The sequence below is a fragment of the Hemiscyllium ocellatum genome, chromosome 44, assembly GCF_020745735.1.
Source record: "Hemiscyllium ocellatum isolate sHemOce1 chromosome 44, sHemOce1.pat.X.cur, whole genome shotgun sequence".
Taxonomy (NCBI): domain Eukaryota; kingdom Metazoa; phylum Chordata; class Chondrichthyes; order Orectolobiformes; family Hemiscylliidae; genus Hemiscyllium; species Hemiscyllium ocellatum.
In genome coordinates this window covers 3,684,843-3,708,961 of record NC_083444.1, presented here as the reverse complement: position 1 = coordinate 3,708,961, position 24,119 = coordinate 3,684,843, and the positions used below count along the sequence as shown (strand labels likewise).

General features: G+C 52.3%; 1 protein-coding gene across 4 annotated transcripts; it reads right to left on the bottom strand.

Annotated features, from left to right (window-relative positions):
• Positions 1–689: 689 nt before the first annotated feature.
• On the bottom strand, positions 690–24,119 carry slc16a13 (solute carrier family 16 member 13). Of its 4 annotated transcripts, XM_060854466.1 has the most exons (6): positions 22,803–22,930; positions 21,977–22,067; positions 19,053–19,273; positions 16,811–16,954; positions 4,653–5,438; positions 690–2,332 (listed from the first exon to the last, which is right to left on the bottom strand). In XM_060854466.1, exons 3-6 carry the CDS (start codon positions 19,255–19,257, stop codon positions 2,049–2,051), a joined length of 1,419 nt encoding a protein of 472 aa, XP_060710449.1. In that variant the 5' UTR covers positions 19,258–19,273; positions 21,977–22,067; positions 22,803–22,930; the 3' UTR covers positions 690–2,048. The 4 variants fall into 4 exon arrangements, with proteins under 4 accessions (XP_060710449.1, XP_060710450.1, XP_060710448.1 ...); XM_060854467.1 differs by lacking the exons at positions 21,977–22,067; positions 22,803–22,930 and adding an exon at positions 24,068–24,119; XM_060854465.1 differs by lacking the exon at positions 21,977–22,067.

The following is a 24,119-nucleotide window of genomic DNA, read 5'->3' as shown; positions in this document are numbered from 1 at the left end:
ATCTCTCCAAATCACAACTCCCACTCCTTCCCAACTTGAACTGAATATATCCGGACTTAGGTGCTCAGAATGAAACAAGTCAATCAACAAACAAGTAATGGCAGGAAACTTAGTTCCCACAAAGTAATCAACATGGGATTTAATGAAGGCATCACGAGGGACCAGAACTTGCAGAGAAACTGTTCTCATTGGTGGCAGCATCAAGTACCAGAGGGCGTGGATTTCAGGGAATTGGCAAAATAAGCAGTGGAGACACAAATTACTTTTTGATACAGCAAGCATTTAGGATCTGGAAATGGGGCATTTAAGAGGGAATCTGATTATTTAAGGAGGAATATATAAGGGAAAGATGTTGGGATCTTACACTAGTTGAATTGGTCATTCCTAGAGTCCGCACCTGGTGCTGGTGCTCCCTGACACCTTACCAAAGTAGCTATATTTCGGGTGTGGGTCCTTACAATAAATGCAAGTCAGGCTAACCGTGACAACATGAAAATTCAACTCCCATCCTCACCAAACAGTCGCAGACTCACACAGCCAAATAGTATTTGTCTTCCCCAGTCCAGATAACCAAAGTTAACAGTAGCACCCTGGCCTAGTTATACCAACCCAGCCACTAATCAAGAATAGGGACAAGGATCTTAGTTGGCAGTAACGCAGCTTTAACAAAGAAATGACAACGTTAAAAGTATTTTTTAAAATGCTTTTATTGTTTGAACATTCTCAGTTTCTATTCGAGATGCAGCAATGAACAGGCAGGGTTTTTTTTGGTAGCGCTCAGAAGCAGGGGATTCCTGAGAAATCTCACTGAGAAAGCCAACAGGAGACCCCTACCTTCCCCTTCAAATTAGTCACATCACCCACTGACAACCCTATCCAAGTTATAGTCAAACCCAACTGCCAGGTTCGAAGGCATAAAACCAGTGCAGGTCCAGAGGGAAAGAGAACAGGGCCAGTAGTACAATTTTGACAGTGTCCCCGATAAGGAGATTCCCACCTTCAGTAGTTCCATGCTCTCCAAATGCCATTTCACAGGATAACACAATCACCAAGTCTGTGTGTTAAGTTGAAGAAAGCTAAGAAGTTGAAGTCTGACTGAATTCCAGTTGCCCTGAGTTAGTTAATATAGTATCTCAATGATTATATCAGTTGGGAGTTAGAACGTATCATGTCTTCGATATGATAATTTGGGGCCCAAGACAGGAGGCGCCGTCTCAAGAGCCAAGTGACGGTGGTGGTGGGTTGACGTGGTGTAACTGCTCTTTCTAAAAGCCCCAAGTTGAGTGCTCTGCAGTCTGGCAGCTCTCCACACTGCTAATAAAGGCGTCTCTGCCTTCCCACTTTCTGCTCCTTCCTCACAATGCCACCTACCTCAGGCATTATATCTGCAGGAGCCTGCTAACAACAAGCACCAATGAACTATTCAACAGCAGCAACCTTCACACCAGCTCTTACCATCAACCATATGGACACAGTCTTTCCAGCAGGCAGGAAGTTGATTCTTTCAACTCAGAGGCACTGATGAGGACTATAGCCCGGCCCATTCTCTGCCAAGATCAACAAATGCACAACTAGACTTGGTTCTGAACTGCGAACTTTGCCAGTCAGGCTGAGCCAGTGCCTGTACAAACAGCTATCACTAATTGGGGGTGGGATGGGAGAAAATGGGCAAGTGTTAAAGGGGTAGTGAGCATTAATAGGTTACTGTGGCACAATGAGTCCCAGTCTAATGGAGATGATTTACTAGTACCTCCCTTAATCAATACTATTGTAAAGTTAATGATTTTATGCAGCAAATTTGTATCATGTCACCATCAACAACGTACTGCTTTTTGCTGAGGGTTTTTTTTTCCTCGGGGATTTTAGCCCATTTCCTGTACTCGTAGAAGCTCTGTTTAAATAGACTCTGTTTGCCATGGATTCCATCCAACTTCCAGCCTGCAATGGCTGATAGAATGGCGTCAATTCTCACTCCGATCTCACTTGGAGTTGGAGACAGCTCAATTTAAACATCAACATCCACTCCCAGCATTAATGTGTTTCTTAATTCAGGCCACCACTGTGTTTCTGCAAGCAATACTGCTGGGCTCAATCGGGACACACTGCACCTCCAGCCCAGATCCATTTGAGTCAGCCATAGACTTGCATTCCTCCTCTTCCTCCTCCTCCTCCTCCTCCTTCGCGTTCTTTGTCTGGGGATGCCTGGCAGGCGGGAGACAGGAACAGGACAAGGCACCGGGAATACCAATCAGAACCAGGCTGCTGAGCAGGAGGAAAGTACCTGCCACCACAAAGGAAGCCGTGTAGTTACCAGTTGCATCGCGCAGCCAGCCTAGAAGCAGAAATGTGAAAAAAAATTAGGTCAGCCTGTTGCAAATAGCTGAGACTAGCCAATATTGAGTTGAAGAGGCTCACCTTTGTGTCAGAAAGTCACAACTTCATATCCCACAACAAAGTCTTGGAGTATTTATGCTCTTCAGGCACTCCTAGTGCCATATTGAAGGAGTATTTATGCTCTTTTGGAGTATTTATGCTCTTCAGGCACTCCTAGTGCCATATTGAAGGAGTATTTATGCTTTTTTGGAGTATTTATGCTCTTCAGGCACTCCTAGTGCCATATTGAAGGAGTATTTATGCTCTTTTGGAGTATTTATGCTCTTCAGGCACTCCTAGTGCCATATTGAAGGAATTCTGCACTGTCAAGACATGTCACATTTCTGATGACACCCTATCTTCCCTCTCAGAGGGATGTAAAGGAACCCCATGGTCACCACAAATTGGAGGAACAACACCTGATCTTCTGCCTGGGCAACCTACAGGCCGGAGGACTCAACATCGAGTTCTCCAATTTCAAATAACCTCCCTCCCCATCCCCTGACTCCCTGCCCAGCTCTTTCCAAGGGGACATAAATTTAAGGTGAAGGGTGTAAGGTATAGGGGAGATGTCAGGGGTGGGTTCTTTACCCAGAGAGTGGTGGGGGCATGGAATGCGTTGCCCGTGGGAGTGGTAGAGTCAGAATCATTGGCGACCTTTAAGCGGCAATTGGATAGGTACATGGATGGGTGCTTAATCTAGGATAGATGTTCGGCACAACATCGTGGGCCGAAGGGCCTGTTCTGTGCTGTATTGTTCCATGTTCTATGTTCCCCTCCCTTCCACTCCTCCCTGCCACCAACAGGATTCATTCCTCCCATTGGCCAACCAGGTCGTACCCTCTACTTGTCTTCACCTATCCCCACTTCACCACCCTACCCCTGCCACCTCTTTTATCTGCAGCTTCCCCCTACACCCACTCCCAGTCCTGAAGAAGGGTTACACCTGAAACGTTGACTTCTCCACCTCCTGATGCTGCCTGGCTTGCTGTGTTCTTCCAGTCTCCTGTGTGTTTACTATGGATTCCAGCATCTGCAGTTTTTTTTTTGTCTCTAACTACAAGAAGAGGAGCAGGGAGATCATCCTGGGGTCCTGGCCAATATTAATCCCTAATCCCCTGCCATAAATGTGGTTATTGAATGTAGGAGATGGTTTTGCAAATTGGCTCCCATGTTTGCAAACATAAAACATTGACTGTTCTTCAAAAGTGTAACATTGGTTGTAAAACACTTTGGAAGATCCTTGTCAACAGCGCTATATAAATGCACATTCAGCACCTTTAACGTGGTGAAAAAATGAGAACCTGGACAAGCAAAGAGTTCTGTCAGATTTTCACACAAAAAAAAAACTGCAGCTGTACAGGCCATTTCTGAAATACTGCATTCAATTCTGGCCTCCCTGCTATAGGGAAGATATTATTAAAATTAAAGAGCTCAGAAAAGATTTACAAGGATGTTGCCAGGGTTAAAGGGTTCGAGCTATAGGGAGCGGCTGAATAGGCGAAGGCTATTTTCCATGGATTGTTGGAGGATGAGGGGTGACCTTATAGAGGTTTATAAAATCATAAGGGGCATGGACAGTGTAAATAGATAAGGTCTTTTCCCTGGAGGAGGGCAGTCCAGAACTAGAGAGCATAAGTTTAGGGTGAGAGGGGAAAGATTTTGAAAGGACCTAAGGCCAACTTTTTCACGCAGAGGGTGGTACGTGTGTGGAGTGAGCTGCCAGAGGAAGTGGTGGAGGCTGGTACAATTGCAACATTTAAGAGGCATCTGGATGGGTATATGAAGGGTACAGAGGGATATGGGCCAAACGCTGGCAAATGGGACTAGGTTAATTCAGAATATCTGGTCGGCATTGTCGAGTAAGACCAAAGGGTCTGTTTCCGTGATCTAAGACTCGAAACCGTTTTGAGAAAGCGATCAGCTGCAAAAAGCAATTAAAGCTGCTAACGGAAAGTTAATCTTTATCTCAAAGCTGGGAGGAAGAACTGATGCTTCAGTGGTACTGAACCTTGGTCAGATTCCATCTGAAGTCAGTGTGTTCAGTTCTGAGTACTGCACCTCAAGAGAAAGATTCACCTGGAACTAAAGGATCATCCTTCTTATAGCTACAGGGAGAGGCCATTCATTCATTCAACTGCCATGCAATTACACCATGACTGATCTGTACCCTAACTACCAACATTGTACTAGAACCTTAACATAGAGTCACAGAGATCAATGTTTCTACACCCAGGTGTCCAAAATGCAAAGTTCAGAATAAAGGGTGTTTTCTTTACCTGATATCGGTGCTCCCAGCAGTCCCCCTACACTCTCCAACATCTGCAGCAGGCCCAACGCTCCGTAAATCCTCCCAATCCCGACTATCTCAGGCAGTAAGGAGAACACCACAGGTGTCAAGGCCCCAGCGCAGAACCCGTAGGCCATGCCAATCAACATCAGCACAGGGTAGGTGTGACCCAAGGGGATGGCGAGCAAGCTCAGTCCTGTCAGCATGGTCCACAGGATCAGGATGTGAACCAGGCGCATCTTGCGTAGGTCAGAGAACCAGCCGGACAGCAGCCGACCAATCAGGTCCATCACTCCCGCCACTGACATCAGGAATGCGGCCTGGTACTCATCGAAGCCAATGGACTGGGCGTGGGCCACAAAGTGGACATAAGGCACAAAATAGCCAGCATTGATCAAGGTGACAGACAGCACCAAGGTCAGGAAGGGCCAGTGTCGGAGCAGGCTCAGGTCCAGCAGGTCGAAGATCACATTCCTGGCACCTTGACAACATAATGAGCCCTCTCCCGGAGCCGTGGCGCGAACCAGGTCTTCCTTCAGGGTCAGGGGTCTGATCAACGCACCACACACCATGAGGTTGAGCATCATGCCCGCGATGACCAGCAGTGCCCCCCGCCACATGTACTCATCAATTAGATACTGGAAGAGTGGGGAGAAGACAAAGGAGCCGATGCCAACTCCAGTGAAAGCCATCCCCATTGCCAGAGTCCGCCTCTTGTTAAAGTATCGACTAACAGCAGCAACGGATGGGGTGAAGACGAGCGCCCAGCCAAAGCCTGCCAGATAACAGGAGAACACATTGTTTACATACGGACAGCTAACTACCAACCACTGATCATTATATAACAATTTCAATGCAGTGGAATAACCCAAAGTGCTTCACAGGTGCATTATAAAATAATGTATAACAAGAGCCCACAGCAGGATGTTAAGTCAGATCTCACCTTAAACCTTTGCTCTCTAGTTACAGACTCTCCCACCCTTTGCTATTCACCTTATCCATGCCCCTCATGATTTTATATACTTCGATAAAGTCACCCCTCAGTATCGTATGCATCAGGGGAAGAAAGTCCCAGCCTATTAACTCAAACCTTCCAGTCTTGGTAACATCCTTGTACATCGCGGTTGGCATGGACAGGTTGGACTGAAGGGCATGTGTCCGTGCTGTACGACTCTATGATTCCATAAGCCAACAGTCAAATCATGAGATAGGTTACAAGGATTGTATTAAAAGGAAGAGCATGATGTGGAGAGGCATAGGTTAAGGGAGGAATTTCCAGAATTTGGGGCCAGCAATTGAAAGCAAGGCCGCCCAAGCGGGAGCGACAGCAATCATCAAGGGCCCTGAGTTCGAGAAGTGTAGAGACCTCAGGGAGAGCTACCTGTGGAAGGGAGTTGAGGCTATGAATGCATTTGAAAATAATGGGTGAGAAGTTGCAATGTAGATTAGCAACCACTGGGAAAGTAGGGGAGCAGGGCTTGCTGTGAGTGAAGATCCCAGGCAGCAGAATTTAGGTAGGGTTAAGTTTACAAAGAATAGAACACAAGAGGGCAAAGTTTAACCACAACAGAAGGTCTCACCATTACAGCTCTAACAAACTGTGGAGTGGCTGAACAACTAAACACACAATCTCCCACTCCAAACACAGCATGTCACAATTCAGCACAGTGCTCCCTTACACAGATGGAGGCTCACAGAGAAGGTGGTCAACCATGACCCAGGTTGGTAGGATTCTCAGCCAGAAGGCTGAGGGGTCACCGCACTGTCGCAGGGTCACCACTGGGGCAGCACTGCACAGTTGGAGGGTCAGCGCTGGGGGAGTGCCGCACTGTCGGAGGGTCAGCGCTGGGGGAGTGCCGCACTGTCGGAGGCTCAGCGCTGAGGGAGCGCCGCACTGTCGGAGGCTCAGCGCTGAGGGAGCGCCGCACTGTCGGAGGCTCAGCGCTGAGGGAGCGCCGCACTGTCGGAGGCTCAGCGCTGAGGGAGCGCCTCACTGTCGGACGGTGGGCACTGTTGGAGGCTCAGTGCTGAGGGAGCGCCTCACTGTCGGACGGTCAGCACTGAAGGAGTGCTTCAGTGCAGGAGGTTTAGTGCTGAGGGAGCGCCGCACTGTCGGAGGCTCAGCGCTGAGGGAGCGCCGCACTGTCGGAGGCTCAGCGCTGAGGGAGCGCCGCACTGTCGGAGGCTCAGCGCTGAGGGAGCGCCTCACTGTCGGACGGTGGGCACTGTTGGAGGCTCAGTGCTGAGGGAGCGCCTCACTGTCGGACGGTCAGCACTGAAGGAGTGCTTCAGTGCAGGAGGTTTAGTGCTGAGGGAGCGCCGCACTGTCGGAGGCTCAGCGCTGAGGGAGCGCCGCACTGTCGGAGGCTCAGCGCTGAGGGAGCGCCGCACTGTCGGAGGCTCAGCGCTGAGGGAGCGCCGCACTGTCGGAGGCTCAGCGCTGAGGGAGCGCCGCACTGTCGGAGGCTCAGCGCTGAGGGAGCGCCGCACTGTCGGAGGCTCAGCGCTGAGGGAGCGCCGCACTGTCGGAGGCTCAGCGCTGAGGGAGCGCCGCACTGTCGGAGGCTCAGCGCTGAGGGAGCGCCGCACTGTCGGAGGCTCAGCGCTGAGGGAGCGCCGCACTGTCGGAGGCTCAGCGCTGAGGGAGCGCCGCACTGTCGGAGGCTCAGCGCTGAGGGAGCGCCGCACTGTCGGAGGCTCAGCGCTGAGGGAGCGCCGCACTGTCGGAGGCTCAGCGCTGAGGGAGCGCCGCACTGTCGGAGGCTCAGCGCTGAGGGAGCGCCGCACTGTCGGAGGCTCAGCGCTGAGGGAGCGCCGCACTGTCGGAGGCTCAGCGCTGAGGGAGCGCCGCACTGTCGGAGGCTCAGCGCTGAGGGAGCGCCGCACTGTCGGAGGCTCAGCGCTGAGGGAGCGCCGCACTGTCGGAGGCTCAGCGCTGAGGGAGCGCCGCACTGTCGGAGGCTCAGCGCTGAGGGAGCGCCGCACTGTCGGAGGCTCAGCGCTGAGGGAGCGCCGCACTGTCGGAGGCTCAGCGCTGAGGGAGCGCCGCACTGTCGGAGGCTCAGCGCTGAGGGAGCGCCGCACTGTCGGAGGCTCAGCGCTGAGGGAGCGCCGCACTGTCGGAGGCTCAGCGCTGAGGGAGCGCCGCACTGTCGGAGGCTCAGCGCTGAGGGAGCGCCGCACTGTCGGAGGCTCAGCGCTGAGGGAGCGCCGCACTGTCGGAGGCTCAGCGCTGAGGGAGCGCCGCACTGTCGGAGGCTCAGCGCTGAGGGAGCGCCGCACTGTCGGAGGCTCAGCGCTGAGGGAGCGCCGCACTGTCGGAGGCTCAGCGCTGAGGGAGCGCCGCACTGTCGGAGGCTCAGCGCTGAGGGAGCGCCGCACTGTCGGAGGCTCAGCGCTGAGGGAGCGCCGCACTGTCGGAGGCTCAGCGCTGAGGGAGCGCCGCACTGTCGGAGGCTCAGCGCTGAGGGAGCGCCGCACTGTCGGAGGCTCAGCGCTGAGGGAGCGCCGCACTGTCGGAGGCTCAGCGCTGAGGGAGCGCCGCACTGTCGGAGGCTCAGCGCTGAGGGAGCGCCGCACTGTCGGAGGCTCAGCGCTGAGGGAGCGCCGCACTGTCGGAGGCTCAGCGCTGAGGGAGCGCCGCACTGTCGGAGGCTCAGCGCTGAGGGAGCGCCGCACTGTCGGAGGCTCAGCGCTGAGGGAGCGCCGCACTGTCGGAGGCTCAGCGCTGAGGGAGCGCCGCACTGTCGGAGGCTCAGCGCTGAGGGAGCGCCGCACTGTCGGAGGCTCAGCGCTGAGGGAGCGCCGCACTGTCGGAGGCTCAGCGCTGAGGGAGCGCCGCACTGTCGGAGGCTCAGCGCTGAGGGAGCGCCGCACTGTCGGAGGCTCAGCGCTGAGGGAGCGCCGCACTGTCGGAGGCTCAGCGCTGAGGGAGCGCCGCACTGTCGGAGGCTCAGCGCTGAGGGAGCGCCGCACTGTCGGAGGCTCAGCGCTGAGGGAGCGCCGCACTGTCGGAGGCTCAGCGCTGAGGGAGCGCCGCACTGTCGGAGGCTCAGCGCTGAGGGAGCGCCGCACTGTCGGAGGCTCAGCGCTGAGGGAGCGCCGCACTGTCGGAGGCTCAGCGCTGAGGGAGCGCCGCACTGTCGGAGGCTCAGCGCTGAGGGAGCGCCGCACTGTCGGAGGCTCAGCGCTGAGGGAGCGCCGCACTGTCGGAGGCTCAGCGCTGAGGGAGCGCCGCACTGTCGGAGGCTCAGCGCTGAGGGAGCGCCGCACTGTCGGAGGCTCAGCGCTGAGGGAGCGCCGCACTGTCGGAGGCTCAGCGCTGAGGGAGCGCCGCACTGTCGGAGGCTCAGCGCTGAGGGAGCGCCGCACTGTCGGAGGCTCAGCGCTGAGGGAGCGCCGCACTGTCGGAGGCTCAGCGCTGAGGGAGCGCCGCACTGTCGGAGGCTCAGCGCTGAGGGAGCGCCGCACTGTCGGAGGCTCAGCGCTGAGGGAGCGCCGCACTGTCGGAGGCTCAGCGCTGAGGGAGCGCCGCACTGTCGGAGGCTCAGCGCTGAGGGAGCGCCGCACTGTCGGAGGCTCAGCGCTGAGGGAGCGCCGCACTGTCGGAGGCTCAGCGCTGAGGGAGCGCCGCACTGTCGGAGGCTCAGCGCTGAGGGAGCGCCGCACTGTCGGAGGCTCAGCGCTGAGGGAGCGCCGCACTGTCGGAGGCTCAGCGCTGAGGGAGCGCCGCACTGTCGGAGGCTCAGCGCTGAGGGAGCGCCGCACTGTCGGAGGCTCAGCGCTGAGGGAGCGCCGCACTGTCGGAGGCTCAGCGCTGAGGGAGCGCCGCACTGTCGGAGGCTCAGCGCTGAGGGAGCGCCGCACTGTCGGAGGCTCAGCGCTGAGGGAGCGCCGCACTGTCGGAGGCTCAGCGCTGAGGGAGCGCCGCACTGTCGGAGGCTCAGCGCTGAGGGAGCGCCGCACTGTCGGAGGCTCAGCGCTGAGGGAGCGCCGCACTGTCGGAGGCTCAGCGCTGAGGGAGCGCCGCACTGTCGGAGGCTCAGCGCTGAGGGAGCGCCGCACTGTCGGAGGCTCAGCGCTGAGGGAGCGCCGCACTGTCGGAGGCTCAGCGCTGAGGGAGCGCCGCACTGTCGGAGGCTCAGCGCTGAGGGAGCGCCGCACTGTCGGAGGCTCAGCGCTGAGGGAGCGCCGCACTGTCGGAGGCTCAGCGCTGAGGGAGCGCCGCACTGTCGGAGGCTCAGCGCTGAGGGAGCGCCGCACTGTCGGAGGCTCAGCGCTGAGGGAGCGCCGCACTGTCGGAGGCTCAGCGCTGAGGGAGCGCCGCACTGTCGGAGGCTCAGCGCTGAGGGAGCGCCGCACTGTCGGAGGCTCAGCGCTGAGGGAGCGCCGCACTGTCGGAGGCTCAGCGCTGAGGGAGCGCCGCACTGTCGGAGGCTCAGCGCTGAGGGAGCGCCGCACTGTCGGAGGCTCAGCGCTGAGGGAGCGCCGCACTGTCGGAGGCTCAGCGCTGAGGGAGCGCCGCACTGTCGGAGGCTCAGCGCTGAGGGAGCGCCGCACTGTCGGAGGCTCAGCGCTGAGGGAGCGCCGCACTGTCGGAGGCTCAGCGCTGAGGGAGCGCCGCACTGTCGGAGGCTCAGCGCTGAGGGAGCGCCGCACTGTCGGAGGCTCAGCGCTGAGGGAGCGCCGCACTGTCGGAGGCTCAGCGCTGAGGGAGCGCCGCACTGTCGGAGGCTCAGCGCTGAGGGAGCGCCGCACTGTCGGAGGCTCAGCGCTGAGGGAGCGCCGCACTGTCGGAGGCTCAGCGCTGAGGGAGCGCCGCACTGTCGGAGGCTCAGCGCTGAGGGAGCGCCGCACTGTCGGAGGCTCAGCGCTGAGGGAGCGCCGCACTGTCGGAGGCTCAGCGCTGAGGGAGCGCCGCACTGTCGGAGGCTCAGCGCTGAGGGAGCGCCGCACTGTCGGAGGCTCAGCGCTGAGGGAGCGCCGCACTGTCGGAGGCTCAGCGCTGAGGGAGCGCCGCACTGTCGGAGGCTCAGCGCTGAGGGAGCGCCGCACTGTCGGAGGCTCAGCGCTGAGGGAGCGCCGCACTGTCGGAGGCTCAGCGCTGAGGGAGCGCCGCACTGTCGGAGGCTCAGCGCTGAGGGAGCGCCGCACTGTCGGAGGCTCAGCGCTGAGGGAGCGCCGCACTGTCGGAGGCTCAGCGCTGAGGGAGCGCCGCACTGTCGGAGGCTCAGCGCTGAGGGAGCGCCGCACTGTCGGAGGCTCAGCGCTGAGGGAGCGCCGCACTGTCGGAGGCTCAGCGCTGAGGGAGCGCCGCACTGTCGGAGGCTCAGCGCTGAGGGAGCGCCGCACTGTCGGAGGCTCAGCGCTGAGGGAGCGCCGCACTGTCGGAGGCTCAGCGCTGAGGGAGCGCCGCACTGTCGGAGGCTCAGCGCTGAGGGAGCGCCGCACTGTCGGAGGCTCAGCGCTGAGGGAGCGCCGCACTGTCGGAGGCTCAGCGCTGAGGGAGCGCCGCACTGTCGGAGGCTCAGCGCTGAGGGAGCGCCGCACTGTCGGAGGCTCAGCGCTGAGGGAGCGCCGCACTGTCGGAGGCTCAGCGCTGAGGGAGCGCCGCACTGTCGGAGGCTCAGCGCTGAGGGAGCGCCGCACTGTCGGAGGCTCAGCGCTGAGGGAGCGCCGCACTGTCGGAGGCTCAGCGCTGAGGGAGCGCCGCACTGTCGGAGGCTCAGCGCTGAGGGAGCGCCGCACTGTCGGAGGCTCAGCGCTGAGGGAGCGCCGCACTGTCGGAGGGTCAGCGCTGAGGGAGCGCCGCACTGTCGGAGGCTCAGCGCTGAGGGAGCGCCGCACTGTCGGAGGGTCAGCGCTGAGGGAGTGCCGCACTGTCAGAGGGTCAGTGCTGAGGGAGTGCCGCACTGTCGGAGGGTTAGAAACGAGGGGAGCAACACACTGTTAGATATGCCATCTTTCAAAGCGAAGCTATCAGACAGAAGATCCATCCACCCAGATGGCTCCTTTCTTTCATTTCTAGCATTTGTTACCCATTTTAAATGAGTGTTGATCATCCCAAACGGGAGACAAGTCAAACCACATTGGTTTACATGTGGCTCCGCACACACACATCAGAGCAGGCACGACTCACAGATGTCATTAATGTAACAAACAAAAAAAAAATGACTTCGTCGTACTGCATTGCTATTTTGCTGACATGTATTGGTTAAGACATTCTGACTCCTACAAAGAAACCTGAGACATCCTGAGGTAGTGAATGACATGTAAAGAAAGAAAGTATAGAAGAGAACTGAAACACTGAAATAGGAAGTAAGTCAGGCAAAGAAATTTCTCAGCAAAGCTCAGCGGGTGCAATAAAGCATGAAGATTGTCTTTTATGAGGAACATGTAAAGACTAAAAGGGTAGTCACGTGTAAAGGCAAAAAGCACGGCACTAAGTATAAACTTTGGATTTCCTTCTGTGAAACAGGATGCTGTGTACAACACAGCCATGTGGGAGGGAGTGGAGAAACTGGACAGGATTGAGGTGGATAAAGAACAGTTATTAAGTGTTCAAAAATAAAAAAAATCCTCAAGTCAGGATGGAATACACAGTCGGTCGCTGCAGGAGGCAAGTCAGTCCAGAAGGAGGGAGTTTTTGTTGAGGTTGGACACAGGCATCTCCGTGACGTCGGGTTCTGTGCTCTATGGGACATTCCCAGGGGCATACAACTTCTGCTGGACGACCACCAACTTAGTGAAAAAGATTCTTTGACTCGCTGCTCCGCCACTGCAAAGAACTATCGACAGCCGGCGAATGTAAATGACCATATTGCAAGGCCCCAGGATTACACACGAGGAATGCTGTAAAGTTCGGCCCAATGGCCACCACACAGGCACAATGGAGAAAGGTGTCTGTCTAAGACCCTCCTATCCCTGCACACTGAAAGGCAGCAAACTGCAAACCCCGCTCAGAGCTGTAAACACCAGAGAACGACGTGCATGAAATGTAAACGTGTCAGAAATATAACCTCTAATGCCAAGTGCAGCGAGACACCTCACGTACAGTATTGAAACAAACTAACCTCCTTTGGATTTTTTTGCAATGTCAAGTTCAAAATATTATACAATGTATTTATACATGATGCGAGTTTGAGAAAAAGGGTGAAATTTCCAGACATTTGAGCCGCAATCTTTCAATTCTCCTTGAATACTCGAGTAGTACTAGAGGACGGGAAGGATGTAGATGTCACACCGTTGTTTATAATGAGGCAACGGTAAACCATGCTGACAGGGAGTACGCCCCATGTGGCATCATGTTGACTCACAGATGGCCCAATGGAGAGGAACACCCAATAGCATACTTTCCCCAGATTTTGGCAGAATCTGGGCAGAAATACGCCCAGATAGAGGAGGGAGGTTTGGGGTTACCTTTAGTGTGAAAAGGTTCCACCTATAGCTTTATGGATGCAAATTTGTAATAGTAACAGAGCACCAACCCCTGCTTTAGCTACTCAGAAGTGAAGGCCATACCACCCATAGCTTCAAGTCGAATGACAAGCCAGGCATCAGAGATCGATCATTCTTGTTGTCTCGAGGAATTAAGGGCTACGGGGAGAACGCTGGTGAGTGGAGTTGAAATGCCCATCAGCCATGATTGAATGGCGGAGTGGACTCGATGGGCCGAATGGCCTTACTTCCACTCCTATGTCTTACGGTCTTAAGGCCAATCGTGGGAAAGCCGTAGACAGCAATTAATTTTCACTTGGATAAGGAGGAGTTAATCAATGATGGTTATCACTGTTTTGTTTTTAATAGGAAAACAAATTTGATCGAAACGTTTGATGAAGTGACAGGTTTCTTCAGGAGAGCACAAGTGATGGGCACAGAGCTTCAATCTCCATTTGACTAATGCCCGCATCATAGACTGGTTATCAAAACTAAATTCCATTGGGATAAAGGAGCACTGCCATTAAGGATGCAAAGCTATCCAAGGGACAGAGCTTAGCGGTGAGGAGTCATTTTACAGTCTAGGAAAGGAAGGGCACTGTTGGGTCTATCTACAACACACGGCAGCGATTCCTGAAGCCAGCTTACCCCCACCTTCTCAAGGGCAATTAGGGACGGGCAAGAAACGCTGGCCATAGTGACATCCATGTCCCATGAATAAAAAGAAAAGTTTGGGGCTGCTGCTCTTTATAATAACCAGGCCTTGGATATACAGGGTATAATTTGAAAGTTTCATTTGAGCCTTGGTAATGCAGTAAACACAGAACAGTGATGGTGTTCAGGAGGACGAAGGCAGATCAGTGAAATGGGAAACACAAGATGATTAGGGGTTTAGATAGGGTAGACACTGAGAACCTTTTTCTGTTAATGGAGTCAGCTGTTACTAGGGGACACAGCTTTAAATTAAGGGGTGGTAGGTATAGGACAGATGTTAGGGGTAGATTCTTTACTCAGCGGGTTGAGAGTTCATGGAATGCCCTGCCAGTAGCAGTGGTGAACTCTCCCTCTTTATGGTCATTTAAGTGGGCATTGGATAAGCATATGGAAGTTATTGGGCTAGTGTAGGTTAGGTAGACTTTGGTCGGCGCAACATCGAGGGCCGAAGGGCCTGTACTGCGCTGTATTTTTCTATGTTCTATGTACAACTCAGGTTTAATTTACTACAGGGATCTTGGAGAATTAGCCTATAGAATCAAAATAAGAGAGGGTGATAGCATTATCATTAATGGCTGCCAATAAAAGTTTCAAAGACATCAACTTTTTCATTGGATCCTGCAGTACTTCTTTGTTCATTTAGTGGGTGAATTGAAATCTTTAAGATTTATTGTAGATTTTCTGCCACTCACTTCTGCTATGACACCACATCTGTAGTTTAAAAATTGTCACAAAATGTTGGCTGTTTTTGTGGTCAGATGATGTCTGGAACTGGAAGGTTATAACTATCTGAAGTGGCTGACCCTCTTTTTCCTCTAGAAAAGAAGTGGTTGAGGGTGGCCTGATGGAAAACATTACAAATTGTGAAAAGGTTGCAAACAGTAAACATTGCAAAGGTGTTTCCACTTGCAGGGGTGTCAATGGAACAGTCTGTCACTAACAAATCCAAAAGCGAATTCAGGAGAACGTTCTTTATCCAGACAGTGATGGAACCGCTATCACAAGGAGTGACTCCAGTGAATATTGCTAATCCATTGAAGGAGGGAAAAGCCGGATGGACACACAATGCAGAAACAAACAGGAATGTGCTGTTAGGGCAGAATGAAGCTCATGTGGAACAGATGGACTAAACGCCATTTTGGTATTACAAAATCATGACGGGCCTGGATAGGATAAATAGACAAAGTCTTTTCCCTGGGATCGGGGAACTGGAGGGCATAGGTTTAGGGTGAGAGGGGCAAGATATAAAAGAGACCTAAGGGGCAAAGTTTTCACACAGAGGGTGGTACGTGTATGGAATGATCTGCCAAAGGAAGTGGTGAAGGCTGTACAATTGCAACATTTAAGAGGCATTTGGATGGGTATATGAATAGGAAGGGTTTGGAGGGATATGGGTCAGGTGCTGGCAGGTGGGACTAGATTGGGTTGGGATATCTGGTCAGCATGGATGGGTTGGACCGAAAGGTCTGTTTCCGTGCTGTACATCTCTATGACTCTATATATTTATAGGAAGAATGTTATTAAGCAGAAGAGGGTTCAGAAAAGATTTACCAAGATGTTGCTGGGAATGGAGGGTTTGAGTTTTAAAAATATACTGGGAAGGCTCAGACTTTTCTCAGTGGACATAAGAGGTTGAGGGGTAACCCTTCTCAAGGTTTCTAAAATCATGAAGGGCGTGGATAAGGTGAAAGGCAGGTGTGTCTTTTCCCTAGGGTGGGGAATTTCAAGATTGGTGGCAAATCTTTAAGGTGAGAGGGGGAGGATTTCAAAAAGACAAGGGGGCACGTTTTTTTTTAACACAGTGGGTGGTTGGTGTGTGGAATGAACTTCCAGAGGAAGTGATGGTTGCGGGTACGGTTACAACATTTGAAAGACATTTAGGTAAGTCGATCACTAAGAAATATTTGAAGGTATAGGGTTTGGTGCAGGCAGATGGGACTAGTTTAGTTTGAGATTATGATTGGCATGGACTGGTTGGACCGAAGGGTCTGTTTCTGGCTGTACAACAGAACCATGGTTGAAAAACATGGCTGTGTAGTGCTTATGTTAATGCTGCTAATCATAGACTCCTAAGGAGTTCAAATTTGCCTCCATTACAGTTCTGAGAATGTAATTCCAGTTTATCAAATAGGGAAATAAAAGGTAGGCATGAGTAAAATGAGCATTTAGCTTCAGTAATACCTCTCAAGGAATCAAAGCCATCATGCTTCCCCCCTCCAATCTCGTCGACTTGGGTCTCCTGTCCTGCACTATATAGTTGTCCACCATTTTCTTCTGTCGTGCCCGGCTTGTTTGAAGCACTGCACAGTCATACAGGTCAGAGACTTGACACCCTTATCGTCTCAGGAACGACCAATAGTTAGCAGCCTGTCAGTGTCATTAGAATCCCTCAAACAGAGCAAATCACGTCTTTATGTGGAGCCACCGAAGACAGGGGAGAAAGACTGCAGCCTCAGTGCCCAGCCCACACCGGAACGCTTTCAGGAAATGGAACTGAAGGAAACGGCTCCAGGCGAAGAGCTTGCACCAGGTGGGATGGGCCGAATGGCCTCCTCGTACACTACAAATTCTAGAAAGCCAGACAGTTTCGTGCCTCACCAGGTGACGTTCTTCCTCCTGAGCAGAATGGTGTTCAGTGGTCTAGCACCTAACCACACATCATCTGCTGCCAATTGTGGAGTATGGAGTGTCAGGGGCTGAGGGGTGACCTTACAGAGGTTTATAAAATCATGAGGGGTGTGGATAGAGAGTAGAGTCAAGGTCTTTTCCCCAACATAGGCAAGTCCAAAACTAGAGGCCACAGGTTTAAGGTGAGAGGAGAAAGATTTATAAGAGACCTAGGGGGGGCCAACCTTTTCACACAGACGGTGTGTTTAGTTTACTTTGGCAAACATGGACGAGATGGGCCGAAGGGTCTGTTTCCATGCTGTATGAATCTATCTTTGCTGTTATGTGAACACTTTCCAGTGAGTAACCTTCAGCCACTTCCTGTCTCACCTGAGAGAAGTCCGATCGACAGGTAAAGGTGAACCAGGTTTGTAGCTAAACAAGCAAATACCAGCCCCAAGCTGGAAAGGAAACCACCCAGCATCACCACAGAACGGGCTCCGAAGTAATTGCTAAGAGCACTGGCTATGGGACCTAACGGGAAAGGAAAACAGGAGAAATTATTTCTCAAAGTGCGTTCAATTCATTATCTCCAGCAGTTTAAATCCAGTACTGTAAACTGTTGCTAAATATATAGACAAATAACCCTTATCTGGCTGAACAAATAGTGATTCTGTGCAGTTGTAGAGTGTAGGCATTACTCAGCTGAATAAACAATGATTTTGTAAAATGATTTTACAAATATTTGTAATCAGCAAAGATTACAAAAGAGTAATCTTTGCTGAATTAACAGTGACTGTACAGTTATACAGGGAGTAATCCTTACTCTGCTGAATTAACCGTGACTCTGTACAGTTATACAGGGAGTAATTCTTACTCAGCTGAATTAACAGCGATTCTGTATAGTTATACAGAGCGTAATCCTCTGAATTAACAATGACTGTATACAGATACACAGGGAGTAATCCTTAAGCAAAAGTGAGGACTGCAGATGCTGGAAACCAGAGTCTAGATTAGAGTGGTGCTGGAAAAGCACAGCAGGTCAGGCAGCATCCGAGGAGCAGGTAAATTGACGTTTCGGACAAAAGCCCTTCATCAGGAATGGAGGCAGGGAGCCTCCAGGATGGAGAGACAAATGGGAAGTGGGGGGGGTGGAGCTAGGGAGAAGGTAGCAAAGAGTACATTGGGTGAATGGGGGAGGGGACGAAGGTGATAGGTCAGAGAGGAGGGTGCAGTGGATAGGTGAAAAGGAAGATAGGCAGGTAGGACAGGTCACGAGGACGGTGCTGAGCTGGAATTTGGAACTAGGGTGAGGTGGGGGAAGGGGAAATGAGGAAACTGGTGAAGTTCACATTGATGCCCTGGGGTTGAAGTGTTCCAAGGCAGAAGTTGAGGTGTTCTTCCTCCAGGCATCGGGTGATGAGAGAGCAGCAGTGAAGAAGGCCCAGGACCCGCATGTCCTCAGCAGAGTAGGTGGGGGAATTGAAATGTTGGGCCACAGGGCGGTGTGGTTGATTGGTGCGGGTGTCCCGGAGATGTTCCCTGAAGCGCTCTGCTAGGAGGCATCCAGTCTCCCCAATGTAGAGGAGACCGCATCGGGAGCAACGGATACAATAAATGATATTAGTGGATGTGCAGGTAAAACTTTGATGGATGTGGAAGGCTCCTTTGGGGCCTTGGATGGAGGTGAGGGAGGAGGTGTGGGAACAGGTTTTGCAGTTCCTGCGGTGGCAGGGGAAGGTGCCAGGATGGGAGGGTGGGTTGTAGGGGGGCGTGGACCTGACCAGGTAGTCACGGAGGGAACGGTCTTTGTGGAAAATGGATAGGGATGGGGACGGAAATACATCCCTGGTGGTGGGGTCCGTTTGGAGGTGGCGGAAATGTCAGCAGATAATGCGGTTTATGTGGAGGTTGGTAGGGTGGAAGGTGAGGACCAGTGGGGTTCTGTCCTTATTATGGTTGGAGGGATGGGGTTTGAGGACGGAGGTGCGGGATGTGGACAAGATGCGTTGGAGGGCAACGGTCTTTAAAGAAGGAGGCCATCTGGTGTGTTCTGTGATGGAACTGGTCCTCCTGGGAGCAGATACAGCAGAGGCGGAGGAACTGGGAATAAAGGATGGCATTTTTGCCAGAGGTAGGGTGGGAAGAGGTGCAATCCAGGTAGCTGTGGGAGCCGGTGGGTTTGTAAAAAATGTCAGTGTCAAGTCAGTTGTCAATAATGAAGATGGAGAGGTCCAGGAAGGGGAAGGAGGTGTCAGTGATGGTTCAGGTAAATTTAAGGTCAGGGTGGAATGTGTTGGTGAAGTTGATGACCTGCTCAACCTCCTCATGGGAGCACGAGGTGGCGCCAATGTGGTCATCAATGTAGCGGAGGAAGAGGTGGGGAGTGGTGCCGGTGTAACTACAGAAGATGGACTGTTCTACGTAGCCGACAAAGAGACAGGCATAGCTAGGGCCCATACACGTACCCATGGCTAACCCCTTTGATCTGGAATAACCTTACTCTGCTGAATTAGCAATGACTCTGTAGAGTTACACAGGGAGTAATCCACACTCCCAGGTGCTGGGTAAAAGACCACAGGTACTGCCGCGTAGACATTGTTGCCTCCCTCACACCAGTGTGGCTACTCACTGGAAAACTGCTGAATGGCGATGGCGGTTGATGTGATCCACGACACGGTGCTCGAAGCCTCGGAGAAGTACTCCACAAACGCCACAAAGAACACGCCAAAGGAACGGATGACACCAAACACCAGAGCCGACATGAGGAATGCTGACAGAACAATCACCCAACCCCAACCACCGTCAGGAACCTCGTCCGGAATCCGGGTCGCCATGCCAGCGACCTTTCACCTGTTTCAGATAGAACAGGGGTGGGGTGGGGGGGGCAGGGAAGAGGAGCTGGTGTGAGACGGTGACATCTTAAGCCTGAAAACAGTTGTAGAAACGTCGGCAATCCTGACCCTAAAACAACACCAAAAAAAGGACAGGCCCACACTCCGAGCGCTCTGCTCTGACTGTCGTTGGAGTGTTTCCTGCCCACCTCCCCACTCTGCGCCAGCACAGGAGGGAACCGGGCAAAGGAATAGGTGGCTACAAACTCTGCCTGTGGTCAAAACATTGCCTCAGGAGCAGAGCAGGTGGCAGCTGGGGACCTTCCAGGAGGCTTTTAGGTGGCCAGGGATGTTGGGGAGGGGCAGGAAGGTGGCTTGTATGCCTAGGTGTATTCCCCATTCACATCAGCATCTCCCCAAATCCCCCGCTATGGGACTCACCAATCGACATGGGGTATACACCAGGACTCAGAACCCTGCCTTTCCCATACCTCCCCCGTGCTGTGGGTATTCCTGCCAGCCACCACCCCCCCTCTGTGGGAGCAGTGCTCCTCATTCGGGAGACCCAGACACTGGCAGGCAGATCATCTGCCTCACTGACGGAACAGTATGTCAAGTTGCTGACCAGATAGGCAGCAAACTGTAACATGTACACTTGGCCCTGACCCAGACCATGTGGCAGCCCGCCAAGAAGCCTTCCTTCCTGGGCACTTAGAGATCGACAATCCCTTCATAACCCTTTCAGCAACACCACAAAGACAAGAGGCCATGCAGTCCATCAACCCTGTTCTGCAAATCAGTCTCACTTCTCTTTCTCCCCAGCTTCCACACCCCCCCCATAAACTCTCCTCCAACCATTTATCTGGACCCCCCCCACCTCGTTTCCAACTCATTCACCTCTTGAACCTGCTTCCAGAGGGGCACAGTCTGTGGCAACAAGAAATTGGAGCTGGTAGAGACCATTTGGTCCACTGAGCTGGGTCTGTCACTTGATCTTGGGCTTCAATGTCACTCTACACATCCCTCCCTCTCCCTCTCCCCCTCCCCGACACCCCCCCCCCACCCCCCACCCCACGGCCCCCCTCCACCCCCCCATCCTCCAATCTTGGTTCTTTCGCTAATCTCGCCCCTCTCTCCGAATTGTCCGAGTGTAGGAAGAAGTCATTCAGCTCAACCCGCCTGAGTCGGCTCATTTAACGAACACTGTTACTTGAAGCCAGTCTCCTGCCTGTCACCCCTACTCTCGTACACTTTATTTCCATCCAAATACCCATCCAAAGCCCCTCTCAAAAGCCTCAATTGAATCTGACCCCACCATGTTTCCAGGCAGTGCACTCCAGACCATAACGACTCGCTGGGTGAACATGTTTTTCCTCACTTCACTCTTATTTCTTTCCCAGATCATCTTGTTCCTTTTCTGAACAGGAGCAGTTTCTCCTGATCTGCTCTGTCCAGCACCCTCATGATTCTGAGAACCTTATTAGATTCGATTCGATTAGATTCCCTACAGTGTGTAAACAGGCCCTTTGGCCCAACCAGTCCACACCGACCCTCCGATCAGTAACCCACCCAGACCCATTCCCTTCTGACTAATGCACCTAGCACTACGGGCAATTTAGCATGGCCAATTCACCTGGCCCTGCACATCTTTGGACTATGGGAGGAAACTGGTGCACCTGGAGGAAATGGGGAGAATGTGCAAACTCCAGACAGACCATCGCCCAAGGCTGGAATTGAACCCGGGACCCTGGTGCTGTGAGGCAGCAGTGCTAACCACTGAGCCACCGTGCCGCCACCTAGCTCTCTCTTGTGTCCTGCACATCTTTGGACTGTGGGAGGAAACGGAGCACCTGGAGGAAACCCACATAGACACAGGGAGAATGTGCAAACTCCACACAGACAGTCGCCCAAGGCTGGAATCGAACCTGGGACCCTGGTGCTGTGAGGCAGCAGTGCTAACCACTGAGCCACTCGTGCCGCCCAGTAGCTCTATCCAATAGAGCCACTTCTATCGGACCTCCTCTCAGGAGAACACCCCCGACCTCTGTAATCTATTTACATAACAGGAATTCCTCACCCCTGGACCATTCTTGGAAATCGTTTTTACACTCACTTCAATGCATTAAAATCCTTTCTACAACTGCACACATTCTTACTGCTAAGGTCTAACAAGTGTCTTATACAAGTTCAAGTTCGACATAATCTCCCTGCTCCTTCACCTATTAACAAAACCAAGAGTACTGTATGTTTCAGTTACTGCTGTCTCCCTGTCCTGCCACCTTCATTACTCTGTGCACCTCTATTCCCAGCTCCTGCACCCCGTTAGAATTGTACCCCCAATTTTATATTGCTTTTTAATGTTCTTCCTGCTAAAATAAATCACCTCACACTTTATTGATCCTTTAAGAGTCTATCCTTCAGACAATGGAAACATAGTTTTCCTTAACTATTTTAGCAAAACCTTCCATAATTTCAACCCCTCTTAACTTTCCATGCTGTAACCTTAGTTTCTCCACCTCCTTACAGGTTAACATAACTAATATTTTGCTTGTGAGACACATTAAAACACTCAGTCAAGAATCCTCCCACAGTCCCAGTTTGAAGGTGAGGGCCAGCCATTTGTGACTGCATCTGTCTGAAGCTGCTTTTGCATCTCAGTCCCAGCTTATTCTGCTCTTCCACAAGTATCCCATTCCCCCAGCCCGACATCCCAGTCACCCACCTGCCCGATCGGTTTCTCACAGCTCAGTGCGGGGAAGGGCAGGGCCACCTCTGGACCACGTGCTGCAGATGGACAGCTCAACTGAAACTGTCTTGAAGTCAGCCACACAAAGAGAAGTAAAGAATCGCTAACTTTAGCAGCTAAAAAGACCAAAGCTGTAAACTTCAGAAATGCAAAGCTGAAACCTAGTAAAAACGTTACTGATGTGGGATAGGTCAGATAAGAGAGAGAGAGAAGAGGAAGGGGATTCAGATGAGAGGAAGGAGTGAGATTTATGATGAGTTTCTTGACTATTTTTGGGGAGAATGTCACATGAAACAGCATCACTGCTTCTCTGGTTAATTTGATTCATGTGAGAAAGAAGGGGGTTGGTAGACAGAGAAGGGAGGAGGAAGACATGGATACAGACATTTGGAAAGAAAAGGGGTAGGGACAGAAGAGACGCATGAGAGAAGGGGGAAAGGAGACAGAGAGCAGAGCGCAGAGGGGAAGGGGAATAAGTACAGGACAGAACGCAGAGAAGGGGAGACACAGAGGATGGGAAGCAGAGAGAATTGGGGTGAGGAGGGGGAAATACAGGCTTGGGGACAGGAAATCAAGGAAGTGGGGAAAAGGGAACAGACAGATAAACAGAGAAAGAGAAAGAAGAGGTGGACAGTAAAGAGCGAGACAGAAAAACAGAAGACAACGCAGTGGTCTAGGGTAAAAGGAGAACTTGGGGCTTTAGATAAGGATTGAAGGGTGGGAGATAGACATGGGGAGCTTGAAAGAGGAAATCTCAGTACCAACAGTCAGAGCGACTAAAAATATAATCTTGGAAAGGCACCTGTTTTGCAGTAAAACCACTTTCTCCCACTCAGTAAATGCTGCCACTTCCTGCCATAGAAAACTCCCCCTTTCCAATCCTCTGCCTTTCAAAGTTAAGAAAAAAATTCTCAAGTTACATCTGACGTATGAAACAACCTTCACAGAGCTCTAAGATCATCAGAATGGTTACTGAAGGATGTCTCTCTCTCACTCTCGCGCACACACACACACATACAGACAGACACACACACACACATACAGACACACGCAGGGCTAGATAAAGGGGGAGGGGCATGAGGCGGGACTCGCTGATAGCCCTTCCAATGAGTCAGAAAAGGGACTGAATGGCCTCTGTGCTGTGCACTGGGTACAATGTTGTCTACACTGTCTCCTCACAGGTGTGCGCTCTACTTATTTTAAGTGAGACAACATTTTGTGACAATTGGAAGATTCAGGAAGCCCACAGTCGAACTGCCTAAAACGTCACCAGATTACATCTGACCCCCAACCCAATGCTGCTTTAAGGATTGCTTCAAAGACAGTTTGCACAAACTCGAGTCGAAATCCCAGAATTTAGATTGTTTACAGTGATTTGATTGAAATTTAAAACGTTCAGGGGAACAAAAAGGACTGACAGAAACTATTCCCACTGGTTTGAGTCTGGAATTGAGGGATGGGGAATCAGATCGTTTTACAGACAAACGGTGGCAGAAATTGAGGCATTTTTCTCATAAATGGCAATTGACTTTAGAACGATAAATCTAACATGGATTGTTCATCAAAATTATTAAGAAATGTGGGACAAAGATGTCCATGGAGTTGGGCTGCAGATTCCTCTTGATCTCATGGGATAGTAAGACTTTGAGGGATTGAATAGGCTCCTCCTGTTCCTATTACAAGTCATTCACTCACTGCCTGCAGGATTATTGAGAGATTAAGCGTGTAAAGTCCTCAAACAACCTGTTACCAAGGTCCCATCTCGCCTCACACCGGTACTTGAACCTATCTGTGCTCAGTAACAATAATGCTGTGACCTGACCCAACTCAGCAAGTCACACAAAGCAGAGATTAATCAAAAATAGAAAACAATTCTCTCCCTGTTCAACGGTCATTTATTAAACTGCGTCTCAAGAAACAGCAGAGGGGGAGACACAGCCTCTGTGTAAAGTGGAGATTCACAGAGTGGCAAAGACAAGGAGCATTTTGGAACAGACGCCCTGGTGGCAGTGAAATCAAAACAGGGACCAGTGTTTGCTCACAGACATATACTATCCCATCACTCACCCCAGCCACTGCCAGACAGGTGGCAGATTTCCGGTACCTTCTACAGGTCGTC